Here is a 17,611-nt window from a genome sequence, read left to right as displayed (position 1 = left end):
TATCCAAATAAGTTGATGGCAAGTGATTCAAAGGATGTTGTCAAGGATTTTAAGTCTAAAAAATTGACCAAGTTGATGGGTTCTCCTCCCCCCCACTCTCCAGTTGACAATCAAATCATGCTTCCCAGGACATTTTAACAAACAACCTAGTGCAAGATACAATTCATTGCCCTTCAGGAAAAGTTATCATCTAAGAAGTTGTCCTGAAACAGATGGTATTTTAATTTTACAGTTTATTTTTGCATGAACTTCTTCTTGAGTGCAGCTGTGGCTGACTCATTTTTTGTTATTTCCTTTCTGCGGATACCTGAACTCTTGCTCAAATCCCTTTGTGTGATGGCACTATTCAATTCTGCCACTTCTTAGCAAAGTAACTCTGTTTTCTATGAAGAAGACAGAGACCCCAGAATAACTTTTGAAATAATATAGAAATTGCATAGGCCAAATCATGTTGCTCTTACATGGCCAAATCTCCTATTTTTTTCAATGGGAGACTTGCCTGTTTAAGGACTGTGGACTGTGAACTGTGACTGCAGGATCTGGCACTGTACTTCTAAGGCCAAGTCTACACTAAAAAGTTAAGTTGACCCAGCTATGTCACTCAGGTTGTGAAAAATCCAAACTCCGTAGTGACATAGTTAAGCTGTCCTAACCCCCGGTATAGATAGCACTAGCTTGATGAAAAAAATCTTCTGTTGACCTAGCTACTGCTTCATGGGAACTGGATTAACTATGGCAACAGGAGAATCCCCTCCATCACTGTAGTGCAGTGGTCCCCAACCTTTTCCGTGGGCCAGGCACCAGACAACTAGCTGCCGAGGACCGTGGCTGCCGGACAAGCAGCCACCGTGAAGCAGTGTCATCAAGAGGCATCACCACCGAAATCTGGCCGAATTTGACATTGCCGCTTCTTGGCAGCATTTCAGCAGCTGCCTGTCCAGTGACCATTAAGCTGGCCCGCAAGGATGCCCCGGCGGGCGCCATGGCACCTGTGGGCACCGCATTGGGGACCCCTGCTGTAGTGAGTGTCAGCACTGAAGTGCTCTAGCAGCACAACTGTAGTTGTCACACTATAGCATTGTAAGTGTAGCATAGCATAAGATACAGTGCAATAATTGTAAATGAGGAGCATTACATGCTAATTAACCAATAGTTCTATGAAAATATTATAACTGATTGTATTTTCATGAAAGCAATACCAGCTTAGTAAAATTGCAGTGGCTGAGCAGAAGAAGGGTTTTTTTGTTTGTTTTTCCCCATCCTAAGCCTTATTAGCCAGCTTGAATTTTGCTGTGAGCACAGTAGAGTAAGTGATATAGTTTACCTGGCTGAGTTACAGCAACAGTGGAACTGTCCGTTTTCACTCCGTGGGCATGTATTGAATAAGGTCTCGTGGCCAAATTCTTAAAAACAATTGTAACTTTGTCGCCTACATTTGCAAGAAGCAATGGACCTGTTGGATTGAAAAGAAAGACAGATCTTTCCCAGCTCGAAAGATGGTCACACCAGTAAAAAGGCCGCTTCTTGGGTTGTGAGAACATGCAGCAGAACTAGGCATGAGGTCTCCACTCTAATACCTAGCCCAGGAAAACTGAGTCAAAAACTGGTGAATTATTCATTACGGAAAGAGTAGATTCAATAAGCACAATCATGTGTGTATAATAATTGTAAATTGTTTATTAGACTCAGATTAAGGCCAGAAGGAACCATCCTGATTATCTAGTTTGACCTCCTGCACATCACAGGCCGCAGAACCTGTCCCATCCACTCCTGCAATAGGCCCATAACCTCTGGCTGAGTCACTGAAGTCCTCAAACCTTGATTTTAAAGCTTTCAAGTTACAGATAATCCACCACTTATACTAGTTGTAACCAGCAAGTGACCAGCGCCCCATGCTGCAGGGGAAGACAAAAAAAAAACGGGGTCTCCACCAGTCTAACCTGGGAGGAAATCCCTTCTTGACCCCAAGTATGATGATCATTTAGGCCCTGAACATGTGGGCAAGGCCCATCATTTGGGCCCCCAAAAAGAATTCTCTGTAGTAACTTGGAGCTCTCCCCATTTAATGTCCCATCTCCAGTCACTGGAGATACTTGCTAATAGACTCAAATGGTATATGCCACTGTAGGCAACCTTATACTATCTCCTCCATAAAACTTACCAAGCTCAGTCTTGAAAAAAGTAAGTCTTTTTGCACCCTCTGACCCCCTTAGAAGGCTGTTCCAGAACTTCACTTCTCTAGTGATTAGAAACCTGCATTTCATTTCAAACCTAACCTTGCTGATGGCCAGTTTGTATCCACTTGTTCTTGCGTCAACACTGGCCCTCAATTTAAATAACTCCTCCCTCCCTGGTATTTCTCTCAGATGTATTTATAGAGAGCAAACACATAACCCCTTGGCTTGCTGAACTTAATTTTCCTCTAGTAAAGCATGTTCTCCATTACTCTGATCATCCTAGTAGCACTTCTCTGCACCTGTTCTATTTTGAATTAATCCTTCTTAAACATGGGGAGACTAGAATTGCATGCAGTATTCCAGGTGAGGTCTCACCAATGCCTTGTACAGTGGTAACAACACTTACCTATCTCTACTGGAAACACCTCGCCTAAGGCAGCCTAAGACTGAATTAGCCTTTCACAGGCACATCACATTGGCAGCTCATAGTCATCCTGTGATGGACCAGTATACCCACGTCCCATTGCTCCTCCTCTGTTGCTTCTGACTAAGTCCCCAGTTTATAGCAAAAACTCTTGTTGTTCATCCCTAAGTGCATGACCTTGCACTATTTAAATCTTATCCCACTTCTATTACTCCAGTTTTCAAGGTCATCCAAATCTTCTTCTTATATGATATTCCAGTCCTTCTCCATATTGGCAATACCTCCCAACTTTGTGTCATCAGCAAATTTTATTAGCACATGCTGTCTTTTTGTGCCAAGGTCATTAATGAAAATGTTAAAAAGATTGGCCCTCAGACCTATCTTTGTGTAACTTCATTAGTAACCTCCCTCCTGACAGTTCACCTTGCAGTATGACCTGCTGTTAGTGTTACCAGGTGTCTGGTTTTCGAGCCATTAAAAGTCCAGGTGGCAGGGCTAGCAGGCTTCCTACCTGGCTGCATGCAGCTCCATGCAAGTGGTGATATTTGCCTCAGCTCCTAGGTGGAGGGATGGCCACCCAGGCTCGGTACACTGCCCGGCCCTGAGCACCGGTTCCCATTGGCCAGAAACCGCAGCCAATGGGAGCTGCAGGGGTGGTATCTGCAGGTTGAGGTAGCGCACAGAGCCACCTGGCTGCGTCTCTGCCTAGAAGCCAAGGGACACCTCGCCACTTGCAGGGAGCTGTCCGATGTGAGCACCACCTGGAGCCCACATCCCTCACTTCCTCCTGTGCCCCAGCCCCCTTGCCTCAGCTTGGAACCCCCTTTCACACTCCAAACTATTCTGCCCCAGCCCAGAACTCCCTCCTGGACCCCAAATCCCTCATCCCTGGCCCCACCCTAGAGCCCGCACCCCTAGCTTTTGCTCCAGCCTGGATCTACCTCCCACACCCTGAACCCCTCATTTCTGGCTCCAACACAGAGCACGTACCCCCACACACACCACAACTGCATCCAAAAGCACAGATTATAATGTAATGTGATAGTTGAATGTGTACGACAGCAGCTTAAAAACAGCTGCTGATTTCAACTAATGGATATTGACCTGACCAATATTTTCAAACTTGTGTCTGAAGTAACTCACCTAAGTCGGTAGCCTAATTTTCAAAGGTGCTGAGCATCTGCAGCTCTCATTGAAATCTGTATGGATTTAGCTATCCAATCTTAGGCCAGATTTGAAAATAGTGCTGTATATACCTCAAATATAATGCATACTTTCATAAATTGGGATTACCTCTTCTACTGCAAACACAGATCCAATCTCACTTACATCTATGTAAATCTGGACTAATTACATTCAAGTCCTATGGAGGTATACTGGTGTGAGTAGAAGCAGGCCCGCTGTTGTTTTGCTTACTCTCTAGTTTGTCTTGTAGTCTGGAAATCACTGTATTCTGATAGATTGTCTGCATTTCTGTAAATTTATTATGACCATACCTAAAATTTCCAGATGCTGCTGCTCCTTTGCCCTTTCCTTGGGCGTGCTGAACATCCTGTCAGTGTATTCTCTATAAACAACTTTCTTGTACTTCGAGCCAATGAACTTTTCTTCTTTATTTAAAAATGGATTTCCAGGGCTAGAGGAAAGGAAACAAACTCAGGAATTCAGTAAAAGCCTCTTTCTGTGTTCCTGCAGCATCCTTCACGACGGTGTGTCAGAGCCCTGTACACTTAACCATAATAAAGCTGCAAACACAGCTATATGCTACAGTAAATGTACCACTGAACTGGCTATTTCTACTGTACAAATACGTTTTGTTGTGATGTGCCTCTGGCCCATAAAGAAAACAGCCACTGGGAAGAAGCTAGAACCTCAGCAGAGATCAGGAGGCCTACAACCACAAAGGCTCAAATTCAGCAGGTGAGCATTGACTTAAATGGACCTGACCAACTTGTGTATTTAAACATTAGGTCCCTGCCCATGTATCTGGCTGAACTGAGACCCTGGTCATTTTGTGTGGGGCTAGGCTGATACAGAAGCTGTTCTCCCCAGAAGTGGCTTTGGCACCTAAACCGCCTCACTCTAGAAAGGGGGATTCTGAGCTTTGGATCACAAGCAGACATGGGTGCTCCTGCATCCCTGGTTTGAAGTGGTTTCCATCATATACAGGGTTTACAGTTTGGTTGAATGGCTCTTGGCACCCCCACAATGTAAATTGTTCCAGCATCCCTACAAGCAGAGAGAGGTGCCTTGCTGCAGCCTGCAATTTGGTGCCTGTGACACTTTCTCAGGGTATCCTGGACTGTGGGTCACCATGTCCTCCCTGCCTCAGCGAGAGAGTCTTGCTGGTATTAAACTTAGTGTGTGTCTTAGCTCCCTGGCCATGTCTGCTAGTAACCCAAACAAACTCCTTGGGGCTCTGCAAGCCCTTGCTTTGCCTTGGAGATTAACACTTGCGGTACTCTGGGCCTTGGACAACTCAGAAGTGTCTCTCCCGCTGTTGTGTCCAGTCCCCTCCATGGACACTCTCAGTAATTATCAGGCTTGTTAGTATACACACATCAGCTTGTTCGATTCAACTGAGTATCAGTTCCATTATAACACCTCAGCACTGTAATCTGTTTATACTGAAAGCAAGTATAAATTATAAGCAAAGGTTCAGATTTTAAGAGTGAGACAGGGTAATACATTACAAATAAAACAAGTATAACACACTTCACTAGATTAAAAATCATAACTCCTAACAAGCTAACCTTGTCTAAAGCAAAGTCTATTGTCTAGAACCCTCTGTGGTTCTAGTCTCTGTTGCTCTGCATTCACCATGAGCAGGTGGATGGGAGACATAACTTACAATGCTTAATTTACAATTGACTGAGAGATACACGTCTTACATTCTGTCTGGGAAAAAGCCTGTTTATCTGCTCTCCCTGGTTAGACTTTAAAATATAATTACAGTGTTTATACATAATTTTTTTTAAATATCAGTGCATGCTTTTCACAACAATATCCATGACCAGTGTGATACCAGCTTTCATTTGATACCTTACAAGATGCTATTTATGGATGAATGCCGTGAAAGCTTTGTGTTGGATGTAGTGAGTTTGTCAGGCCAGTTAGGAGTTGCTGACAGAGTAATGCAGTTGGCACCAATGGACCTTTGTGTCACAGCACTGACCCTGTGGGAGAAGCCAGGCTTAGGAACCCTCCTGATGGCATCTCCTATTGGCGGACTTAGATGGCTTCCGACCTAGCACACTGGCTTTTGTGGATCTCATACTTAAGTATCTATCTCTTCCCATTCATTGTACAGGGAACCTGGGCACCTATAACTCAGTCTTTGTGGATTACAATAATTTTCAAGTATCAGAGGGGTAGCTGTGTTAGTCTGGATCTGTAAAAAGTGAGAGAGTGTCCTGTGGCACCTTGTAGACTAACAAAAGTATTGGAGCATAAGCTTTCCTGAGTGAATACCCACTTCATCAGATGCCAAAAAGGTGCCCAAAAATTAGGTGTTGCAATTCTCAGTGTCTCAATACCTAAACCCCTTTGTGGTCCCAGACTCAAGTGTCCCCAAGGATAGGAAGAAACCTGCAGAGCTCTGCAGGGACTGAGAGCTGCTGGAGAACAGGGTAGTTAATTGAGAAAACAATAAAATGGGGGGCAGGGGAACAGCTGAATGGAAATAGGAGCAAACTAACAGGTGTAAATATAAACAATTACTTAGTGTATTTCATTAGCCTTGCCTGGAACTGGAAGCTCGACAATTTTTAGTAGGCAATGAATCCCACAGCTGGGATTCATAGTCACAAAACACCCTCGCTCTGTCGTGTAATTATGATATGTTTTGTACAAAGTATGTCGTGAGGTATCATAGGAACGGTCATGATCCGCTGAAACCCATTGTTCTGTCAAAATATTTATATTATTAGTGGGTGTGAAATTCAGATTTTGCTGTAGGGTTGTTGAAATATGTTTGTAAATTTGGAAGTCTCCAAAGGTGGTGAGCCACACCCCAGCAGGTGTTACAGGACCATTAATCAGCAAGGGAGTTGTAAACAAAGGTTTTTATAATTCTGTCAGAGAAGCATCACACAATTGGGATTGCTCAATCCTGTGACTCAAGGCCCACCAGGAGATTCCAGGGCTAGTTTCCTGTGCCTCTACCCTCCCTTGCTCCCCCCCCAAAAAGAGTTAGGCTGTGTCTACACTGGCACTTTACAGGACTGCAACTTTCTTGCTCAGGGGTGTGACAAAACACACTCCTGAGTGCAGCAAGTTTCAGCGCTGTAACGCGCCAGTGTAGACACTGCCCCAGTGCTGGGAGCCGTACTGCCAGCACTGGTAGCTACACCCCTCATGGAGGTGGTGCGTTGTTTGTTTAGAGCACTTTAGCGTTGCTAATGTAGATGTGCCCTTAGTCTCAAATAGATTGATGATGGGGTTTTTGGATATTCATTATTACCTTTCCTCATGGAATTCATGTCTCTCATGTTCCCATGTCCTGTTGGGAGAATAATCCCATTCAACTTCCACTGCTGCAATATAATAAGTCTTTTCGTGCAAATATAGGGTTGGAGACAGATTCCACCAACTGCATTTTTGCACTTTGTATTTCTGTTTCATGCCCCCGATGTAGTGATCTGTTGTCAAGCACTCCACTTCAAAAACCCCTAGAGAGAGACACACACATCACAAGCAAGGAGATTAAAAGAAAACCTGCACAGACAGCTGACACATAGGTTGAGGGTTCCTATGTCTGTGCTGTATCACCTGTGTTGATTTAGACTATAAACTATTGAAGCACAGACTATAAGCTCTAACAACATGCAAGGTGCTTGTCCAGTGGTCCTACTCGTAGTAAACATGTGTAAATACTGGCAGAATTGAGGCCTTAGATTGTGCTGTCTCTCACCCCTCTCAGAGAAATAGGCACTGAAGGAAGGTGCCAATCTGTCTGTTTAGCAATTCCCAGGAGAGGAGTCAGTCAAACTGGGCACCTAAGTAGCTTCTCACTCCATACACAACAGCTACATGTGGTGGGGGTTCCCCCTTATTGATTAGAGCTGGTTGCCTAGGATGTGGGAGACCCAGGTTTAGTTTTAACCCCCTCTCTGCCAGAGGTGGGGGAAAGGATTTGAGCAGGGGTCTCCGACCCCTCCGGAAAGTGTACTCACTAATCACTGAGCTATGGGATATTCTGATGTGGGGCTCTCCCAGTTTGTCCTAGTAAAGAGCTTTCGCTGTGGCTAAATAATGAAAGAGTGATTTGGAGCAGGGGTACTAGAGCCAGGACCTCCCACTTCCGAGGTGGATTTCCTAACCACAAAGTCATTTTTTTCTCTCTCTTTCTGAGACCCAATGAGTGTTCCATTGTGAATAAATACTTAATAGCCAGAGGCTGCCTACCAGATCTGGCCCTGTGTGCAACATAGGCAGCTAAATGCCTGACTTCCCCTGGTTTGTGGATTGCTCTGGGGCTTAGGTGGGAGATGCCTGGAATCAGGCACCAGTGGTCCTGCCCAGAGACAGAAACATAGGTACTGAGGGAACTTCTATCCTGAAAGTTAGTCACTGAGTGTTTAAGAGCCTACAGCTTTCACTGTGATTCCAAAAAACCCTGCTGGAGACAAAATTAGGATTTAGGTACCTAAACCCAAGATTTAGGTGCCTGAATCCGGGCTTTAGGTGCCTAAATACCTTTGGATTTGGGCCAACATCTAAAACTGTTCTCAGCTTTACACTTTCTTTCAGTCATCACGTTCTGTAGTAAGCAATGCTCCTTAAAGTTGTGGTCCTCACACTTTCATTCTGGGGAGCACTTTGGAACAGAATTATCTTCTCTTTGCTTAGCAACTCATTGCTGGGCTCAAATTGACTAGATTGTGGCCTGATCTACACAGCCAGCCAGGCAAGGATAGGAGGACACTCCACTTCCTGCTCTTCTGTGCCACTGCATAACCTTCCCAGGGCTGGCTCTAGCAATTTCGCCGCCCCAAGCACGGCGGCACGCCGCGGGGGGCGCTCTGCCTCTCGCCGGTCCCGCGGCTCCGGTGGACCTCCTGCAGGCTTCCCTGTGGGGGTTCTGGTGGTCTTGCGACTCCAGTGGACCTCCCACAGGTGTGCCTGAGGATGCTTCACTGGAGCCGCGGGACCAGCGGACCCTCCACAGGCAAGCCTGCGGGAGGTCCACCAGAGCCGCCTGCCACCCTTCCGGCAACTGGCAGAGCGCTCCCCGTGGCGTGCCGCCCCAAGCATGTGCTTGGCGCGCTGTGGCCTGGAGCTGGCCCTAAGCCTCCCAGCACCTTGGGTTTGGAGTCAGAAGGACCTGCACACCCACTACATACCTCCAAACAAGAAGGCAAGGCATGGGTAGAGTTTTGATTCCAGCTATATGCTAGCCAGCACAGCCTAGCTGGTGCAGGGAGAAGTGGGGGAAGCAATCTGCTACTAGTAATGGGCAATAGGGAACAGGGAAAGACTTGTGTCTGCCTGAGGTATGATTCCTTCCCTGTACTGCTTCTGGGAAGCAAAACTACCCACACCTTTCACAGGGCATAGTGTACAAGCACAATCTAGTGCTAAAATGTGTCATTTTGCAAAGCACTGGGAGGGCTCCACTGGCTACTGGTGGTCCATGGTTCATTGTCAGAGAACTACTGCCGTAAAATGATCAACAATGAATTTCCTGGTCTAAGCTGCTAATATTACATTTGCTATGGTAGATGCCTATATCAGAGGCAATGCCACAAAGACCCGAGTGCCCACACTAAAAAGGAAGCATAGTAAGGATGGTCATTTATTCACCTTCAGAGTCAGGCGTCATAATAGCTGTAAGAGTGGTGTGTGGAAACAGGTTTGTTGTGTCCCTTCTTGTTCCTTTAGTTAGGAAAGTGTTTTCTGAGAAATAGATCCCATGGATATCAACCTCCGATCCCAAGCCAATCAAATGCCAAGAAACTGTGTTTCCTTTACACATCTCAAGGCCAGGCTGGTTTCCATACATATATCCATTAATAGCTAGAGGAAAGTTGTGAAAGCCAAAAGTATTCTGATTAGTGCATGTAACAAATTTTCTGTTGCACCCATATTTGGTAACACACGTCAGATAATGTGATTTCCTAGTCCGGCAAGATGTATCCTTGTCCTCTTCTATTATTGTCAGAACATAGCAACTTCTAAACTCTTATTTTTAATAAATAAAATATTAATTTTTTTTTGAAAGTATGAGTCTGATGAAAAGCTGCTGAGAAAATGGGACATTTCAATTCAACAGATCAGCTTCCTATGTGTATTCAGGAACACATTTGCAGACTTTACTGACTAAAATACAGTTTCACTGCTTTTTACTCCTCCTATCACTTCAGGGCTAATATAGCTAAGAAAGAATGAGATGGATTCTATTCCGTCTTGGGTATTAAACTTAACTAAGGCCACGTCTATACGACGCGCCATTTCGGCGCGTTAAAATCGAAAGCTCGGGGTTCGATATATCGCGTCTCGTCTAGACGGGGATATATCGAATCCAGAGCGCGCTTACATCGATTCCGGAACTCCACCAAAACAAACGGAGTTCCGGATTCGACATGGCGAGCCGCGCACATCGATTCGGCGCGGTGAAGACGGGTGAGTAACTCGATTTTAGATATTCGATTTCAGCTACGCTATTCTCGTAGCTGAAATTGCGTATCTAAAATCGATTTTCACACGTCGTGTAGATGGGGCCTAAGTGTCAGTTACACCTGTGCAAACCTAGCAATGGCAATAGAGCTGCACAAGTGTAACCGATGGCCTAATTTCAAGGCAATGGGGGTTGCACAGGTGTCAATGAGAATTTGGTGATGAGGCACAAAAAATAAACAAATGCTTGATGCCCAAATCCCAGCTAGAGTGTGCAGGGCTAGTAATTTGGGGAGGGGGAGAGGAACAGATCTTGAAATCTGAATGTATTTGATCTAGACAATAAGGGACAATAAGCATGAAACTCAATCATGCCATTGCTAAAGACTCAGTTTGTGGAGTAGCCTTCACTTTAAGGTGAATTTTTAATGCTGTTGGAAGGTGCCAGAATCAGCCCTTGAAACTAAGATCTTTCATTCATCCACATAGCTGTCTGCCTCTGCTGTATGTTTTCTCACACTACCCAATCCATGTCCTTCAGCCCACCCTTGGAGGGACACCCCTTAGGGCACTTGACACTTCATGCTCATTCAGTCTTCTCTCTCTCTCTGGTGATACTGCCATGAGGGGTGAATAGCAGTGCTAGTAGTGGTGTAGATGCCTGTCTAGAGATCATGGTCTTGTTCCCTGAGACATTGAACAACTGTCAGCTGGGGCTGAATTGTGAAGCAGTGGCCTAACAGCTTATTACCGTACATGAGGGGAGTTGTAGACTATAACTGAGTACAAACACATCCTCAAACTGTTACTTAAGTGACCTATTTCCATCATACAATGGATCCACTATAAAAATGTTAATCCTTAATGAATGCTTAATATTCAGTTTGCATTAATTAGTATACAATAATATTCTTCATATATCTACACCAGTTAGTTGAACTGTACCAAGCACATTCTTGTCCCTTGCTGCAATCTGCTAGGGCAGAGGTGGGCAAACTATGGCCCATGGGCCACATCTGGCCCACGGGACTGTCCTGCCCGGCCCTTGAGCTCCTGGCCCCACCCTTGCTGTTCCCTCTCCCCCACAGCTATGCTGCCAGTGCTCTCGGCGGCAGGGTTGTTTGCTCCTGCCACGCAGCGTGTCTGGCTCTGGCCGGGCGGCGTGGTTGTCAGACATGCTGCTCCAAGCAGCATGGTAAGGGGACTGAGTGGGTGGATAAGGGGCAGGCAGTCCCGGGGGGCAGTCAGGAAACAGGGAGCAGTTTGATGGGGCAGGGGTTCTGGGGGTTGGTCAGGGGATGGAGAATGTGGGAGGTGTGGGGGTTGAATAAGCATGGGAGTCTCGGGGACAGGGGTGTGGATAGGGGTCAGGGGACTGGGATCAGGGGGGTTAGGTATCGGGTGGGGTCCCGGGGGCAGTTAGGGGAGGGGGCTCCCAGGAGGGGGCAGTTAGGGGACAAGGAGCAAGGTGGGGTTGGATGGGTCTGGTGTTCTGAGGGGGGCAGTCAGGGGTGGGAAATGGGAGGGGGCAGATAGGGGGCAGGGGCCAGGCTGTTTGGAGAGGCACAGCTTTCCCTACCTGGCCCTCCGTACAGTTTTACCAATGTGGCCCTCAGGCCAAAAAGTTTGCCCACCTCTGTGCTAGGGAGACATTTTTCATTATATTTATACACTGTTGTACTGCAAAAGAGCTTTTTACAAGTAATTCCTTAAAAATAATTAAACTACATTTTCAAAATAGTCGCAATGCAGCCTCTAACTTTCTACATAGAAACATGTAGCAGTGTAATTCTGCACACAATAGAACTTGCTTGAACTGAGATAAAGGTGTGTGTGATACTGACAACATGCTATATAGAGAATTTTCCTATTTAGTTATAATAAAGTTAAGTCCTTACAGTGCATCTTGTTGGACTCCTGGAAGTCCTCATCTTCCTTGTCAATGTCGTTAGGATTTATTAGAAACATCAAAATGTTGTCATCCAAATACCAGCTCAGATTCTCATCAAACACTGTAGCAAGTAGGAAAAACTCCTTGTCTACATTTTTCTGTGGATAAGAACCAGAACACACAGAAAAAAAAAAAAAGAGTAAAATAAAGGACTTCAAAGGGCTTCTATTGGTAAATTGCTTTGTGAATATATTTATCATAAGGGAGGCATACATAGAACCTTTCATCTGAGGAACTCAAAACTCTCTACCACCCGACCTGGTCTGTATCTACTCTTCTGCCAACCTGTCTCATTACTGACCTGCAGAAACCACCCTTAGAGATGAGGGGGAACCTCAGTATCTGTATCATTCAAGTCCCTGGCCTCCCTGCTGAGATTTGCCAGACAGGATGCCATTTGGTGCCAGTGGCTTTGTGATATGTACATCAGCTCATCAGGAATTGGACTAGAATCCGCATTTCATACTGTCCAACAAACACCCATTAAATAGTGACAATCAATAGTCATTGCTTATCATGATCTAGAAATAGCCCATTCCCAGTTCTCTAGTGAATAATCCCACCACCCCAAACAAAAAAGACACACACACCCCCAAAAGGCCCCACCCCCACCCCCCAGGAAAAGCATGTTTAGCCTGGCAGGCTTTTAAAGTCACAGTTCAGGAGGGGAAAGCAGATTGGGTTAGAGTGATGTAAACACTTTCACTTTCTCCTTGAGTTACCTGTTTCCCAGAGGGAAGCAGAGTTCCTTTCCTGCATACTAAGAGAGGGCCCACAAGGCCAGAGTTGGTGTCTTTGACTGAATCTGCAGCTGAATAGTAAAGCCAGGTTAAGCAGTCTGGATCTTCCTGGGTGGGACCCACATCTTCTGATACCTTCCACTCGTACATATATGTAGCACCAGGACTCACGTGTGACGAAGGAGCTTCAGTGCCTGTTACAAAATCAGCATTAAAAATCAAAGTTCAATAGCTAACCTCCTGGTCATAAACACAATTTCTTTGATCACAAATGCATCAAAATATACAACTGCTCGTTCTCTGCAGGAATCTCCTGGTTTCCATATTCACCTCCAGAGATGGTATGGTACAGTGCACCCTCGTTGCCCTTGCTGTAGCTCACACCATGAGGCTGAATGCTGAATGGGTGGCTGCCATTGTTCTTGAAGGTCACCCTGATGATGTCGCCCACTTCTGCCTTGATGACGGGTCCTTGTAAAGAGCACAAATTTCAATTGTCAGATTGTTTTGATCCAAATGTACCCTGATCTTAGCCAATTGAAAAGTGCTTTGGGATCTAGAATACACTGCTGCACATGCAGCTGCAGGGGGCACTGTACTGGAGTCCAGTACAGGCAGCTGGGTTCCAGCTTTCATTAAGGGAGAAGCTATGGGGACTGGATGGTTGTGGGGGCAGAGAGAGGCTACTTTTGAAGGAAAGGAAGGCAGAGGAAACTGAAGGGAAGATGGGTACAGTAACAAGAAGGGTTGTGGCGAGTGTTCTCTTCAGCTAACCGTAGCCCTAGACAGTACAAGGAATGAGAGAGGTACTGTCTGACCCCTCTCTCTCTTACAGCAGGTGTAATTCGTCCTAGGCAACAGCACATATAACCCCAACCCTATAATCCTTTTGCTGCCCGAGCACATCCTCCAACTCCTGCTGGTATCCTGCCCATCACAGACACCAGCTCTACCGCAACCTTCCCCCATTAGTTCATGTGCTTCTTCACTCACCCCTCAACAGAAGTAACCGAGTCAATGAAAGCACCACCTGCTCTCCTACCATTCATTCTTCTTCGAGTGATTGCTCATATCCATTCCAGTTAGGTGTGTGCGCTCCGCGTGCATGTTCGTCAGAAGACTTTTTACCCTAGCAACACTCGGTGGTTCGGCTGGGCGCCCCCTGGAGTGGCGCCGCTATGGCACCGGATATATACCCCAGCCACCCTTCAGTTCCTTCTTACCGCCCTTGTTGGTCGTTGGAACAATGGAGCGCGGCTTAGCTGACCTCCACTTCCCTAGCTACTCGTAGTTCTCGTTCGTTATCGTGTATATAGTTATAATCCTTTTATTTATATATATATAATATGGTTATACGTTTTTTCTTTACTAGCATAGTTAGTTTAGTAATAGTTAGCGGGGTTCAGGGACTAGCCCCTTCCCTGCACCCGGTGCCAGAGCCCATGCCCGGCTCACCGGGTTTCAAACCGTGCTCGGCCTGCCACAAGCCGATGCCCACAGGAAGATCTGCACAGCTCCTGTTGAATCCTCAGGGAAATCGCTTTGACAGCTAAGTGCCCGTTTGCAAGGCTTTCAAGCCGAGACAAAAAAGGAGTGGGACATCAGGCTTAAGGCACTCTCATGGAGGCGGCCCTCACCTCCACTTCCGGCACCGACGCCTGGTCAGTCGGTGAGGCAGAGCTCCTCCGTGGCACTGGACCTCGCCGAGTCACCCAGGACTTACGGCACTCGAATGTTCGCCAGCACCCGGAGTCGACTCACAAGCCTCCTTCCTCCCTGAGATTGAGAAGGCCAAGACTCCTGCCTGCTTCGGCACCGACCGCACCAAGCCAAGAGAGTACGCTGAAGTCGGAACCACTCGGCGCCAACACCCGCGCGGCAAAAATAAAAAAACGACTAAATCAGGCTCCGCTCGATTCCGTCCCACAAGCCGTCGAGTCCAGGCGCCTGTTAGCTCCCTGGCGCTGCCGCGTAGAGCTCACCATGCGCACACAGAGGCGTTCTCAGCGGCAAGGGCCTGATCGCCCTGACAGACTCGCACGCCTCTACCCCACCCCGGCTTGCCGGTGAGTAATCCAATCCATTAGGCAAGCCGACCTTGATTAGACCAACCCTCTGTCGCGCAGCTGACCAGTCACTGCCTCATGATTGGCGGTCCGCAGCATGCCCAGTCCAGACGCACCCCCTCCGATCCCGTTCGCAGTCCGGGCACCCATTCTACTACCACATGGCGCCGGTCAACCAGGCACTGGTTGGTAACCTCTCGTGCACCAGCTCTAACCCGCAGCACACCTCCAGTTTCACTGGCACACTCCGGCACCGAGCCTCCCAAACCATTCCATGACACCGGATTCGAGATTCCGTCGACCCTCTCCGGCGGCCGATCTGGTCGAGGTCGCTCTCATCCTGGGACCTATATGCATCTTGGCACCTGGTCCCGATACCAAGGGAGCCGGGTCCGCCCCCTGGGAACATCCGCACAAGGCTTCTTCGCTCCTCCATGACCATACCAGGCATACGTTGAAGTTCCTCCCCACGAGGACAGCTAACTATGGCCAAGACCAAGCGATTCGTGCCCACCGGAGTGTTTTCGAGAAGCCGGTCTCAGGCACCCAGGACCTCACAGTGGTCCTTTTGGACACCTGGGCATATCCAACCAGGCCCAAGATTCCCCACTATTCCGGCCTGCTTCCGCTTCCTCAGAGCACCTGAGCACCAGACGCACATAGTTCTCGTCCTCCTCCACCCGGATTGGAGAACATACTCCACCCCCGGGGTTCCCCGTGCCACTGGGAGCAGGACCTGCCGCAGGAGCAAGCGCCATCACAGACCCGCTCGTCCTGCGTTTCATCTTCTTCCTCTCGCAGATGAGGCAGTGGCAGGGACTTTTCCTCCTCGGGCCGCTTCCAATAGACCTAAGAGCCCATCAGGACCGTCCTCAGGAGAGTGGACTGCTAACAACATGAACTCCAGGTGGAGGAGGTCGCGGAGGTCGAGGACCCTGTAGTGAGCATCCTATCGGCAGATGCCCTCACTAGGGTGGCTTTGCCCTTTATCAGGACCATCCATGCTAATGCAGACACCTTATGGCAGTTCCCAGCCTCCATCCCCCCTACGGCAAAGGGGGTCGAGCGCAAATACATGGTACCCTTTCAGGGGTACGAGTATCTATATATCCACCCTCCTCCCTCCTCGCTGGTTGTCCAATCGGTCAATGAGAGGGAGCTCCATGGCCAACAGGCTCCAGCCTCAAAGTCAAAGGAGGCTAGGTGAATGGACCTACTCGGCCGCAAGGTGTATTCAGCAGGCGCCCTACAGCTCCAGGTGGCAAATCAGCAGGCAGTACTGAGCCCTTATAGCTACAACACCTGGGCAGAGGTGGGTAGATATACAGAGCTACTTCCCCCAGAGTCCCAACAGGAATTCGCTGCATTCCTAGAGGAGGGGGAAAAGGTGGCCAGAACCTCCCTCCAGGCTTCTCTAGATGCGGCCGACTCGGCATCCAGAACTCTGGCCTCTGGTATCACCAAGAGACGCATCTCATGGCTACAGGTGTCCAACCTACCGCCTGAATTACAACATACCATCCAGGATTTACCCTTCGACGGTAAGGTTCTGTGCTCAGAGAAGACTGATCCCAGGCTACAAAGCTTGAAAGACAACAGGGTCATCATGTGCTCCTTGGGCATGCATACACCTATGACCCAACGCAGACCTTTCCGTCCCCAGACTCACCGCCCATACTTTGTGCCCAGACACAGGCAAGACTTTAGTAGACGGCGCGGGCGAGGTGACCGTAGATGCCAGTCTGGACCCCAAGAGGCCCAAAACCACAGCTCCTCAAAACCACCAGCGGGGCCTAAGTCTACCTTTTGAAGGTACGCCTGAGGACAGCGTACCAGTTTCAGGACAGGATCCTTTTCCTCCCTTCTCCAGCCGCCTCTCCTACTTCCTCCCAGCATGGTCCCAATTGACCCCAGACCTATGGGTCCTATGCACTGTGAAACAAGGATACCACCTCCAATTTGTTTCCTCCCCGCCTTCCCACCCTCCCACCCGGTCCCTCTTCAGGGACCCCTCTCACGAGCAGTTCCTCCTACAAGAGGTGCAGTCGCTCCTCGCCATAGGAGCAATAGAGGAGGTGCCACAAAACGAGAAGGGCAAAGGGTTTTACTCCCTGTTCTTTCTGATCCCCAAGTCGAAAGGAGGCCTCAGGCCCATCCTAGACCTGTGAGGCCTCAACAAGTTCATGATAAAGTTGAAGTGCCACATGATCTCCCTAGGGACCATTATCCCGTCCTTGGATTCTGGAGACTGGTATGCCGCTCTCGATGTGAAGGATGCATGGTTTCACATCTCCATTTTTCCTCCACACAGGAGGTACCTTCGCTTTGTAGCCAACCACCAGCACTTCCAGTTCACAGTCCTCCCCTTTGGCCTCTCCACGGCCCCAGGGGTGTTTACAAAGTGCATGGCCGTAGTTGCCGCACACCTCCGCCGATGTCGGATACATGCATTCCCGTATCTGGATGACTGGCTCATCAGAGGGACCTCCGAGACACAGGTCAGACAGCATATAGACATTGTCAGGGACCTATTCACACGCTTAGGCCTGATGCTCAATGTGGAGAAATCCACACTAGTCCCCACACAAAGGCTAGACTTCATAGGAGCTACCCTGGACTCCAATCTAGCCAAGGCC

The 17,611-nt window shown here is 47.9% G+C and overlaps 1 protein-coding gene across 1 annotated transcript in view; it reads right to left on the bottom strand.

Annotated features, from left to right (window-relative positions):
* CP (ceruloplasmin) overlaps positions 1-17,611 on the bottom strand; it is a 50,371-nt gene that overhangs the window by 12,075 nt on the left and 20,685 nt on the right. Inside the window, exons 8-14 of the mRNA XM_032806245.2 lie at positions 13,240-13,380; positions 12,892-13,103; positions 12,117-12,267; positions 9,406-9,618; positions 7,064-7,271; positions 4,098-4,237; positions 1,325-1,453 (exon numbers count right to left, since the gene is read on the bottom strand). Coding sequence (XP_032662136.1) covers positions 1,325-1,453; positions 4,098-4,237; positions 7,064-7,271; positions 9,406-9,618; positions 12,117-12,267; positions 12,892-13,103; positions 13,240-13,380 — 1,194 coding nt within the window. The remainder of the gene's footprint in view (positions 1-1,324; positions 1,454-4,097; positions 4,238-7,063; positions 7,272-9,405; positions 9,619-12,116; positions 12,268-12,891; positions 13,104-13,239; positions 13,381-17,611) is intronic.

The sequence above is a fragment of the Chelonoidis abingdonii genome, chromosome 8 (genome assembly GCF_003597395.2).
Source record: "Chelonoidis abingdonii isolate Lonesome George chromosome 8, CheloAbing_2.0, whole genome shotgun sequence".
Lineage (NCBI taxonomy): Eukaryota > Metazoa > Chordata > Testudines > Testudinidae > Chelonoidis > Chelonoidis abingdonii.
The sequence above is the reverse complement of the archived record's forward strand: the minus strand, read 5'-3'. Positions and strand labels throughout refer to the sequence as shown.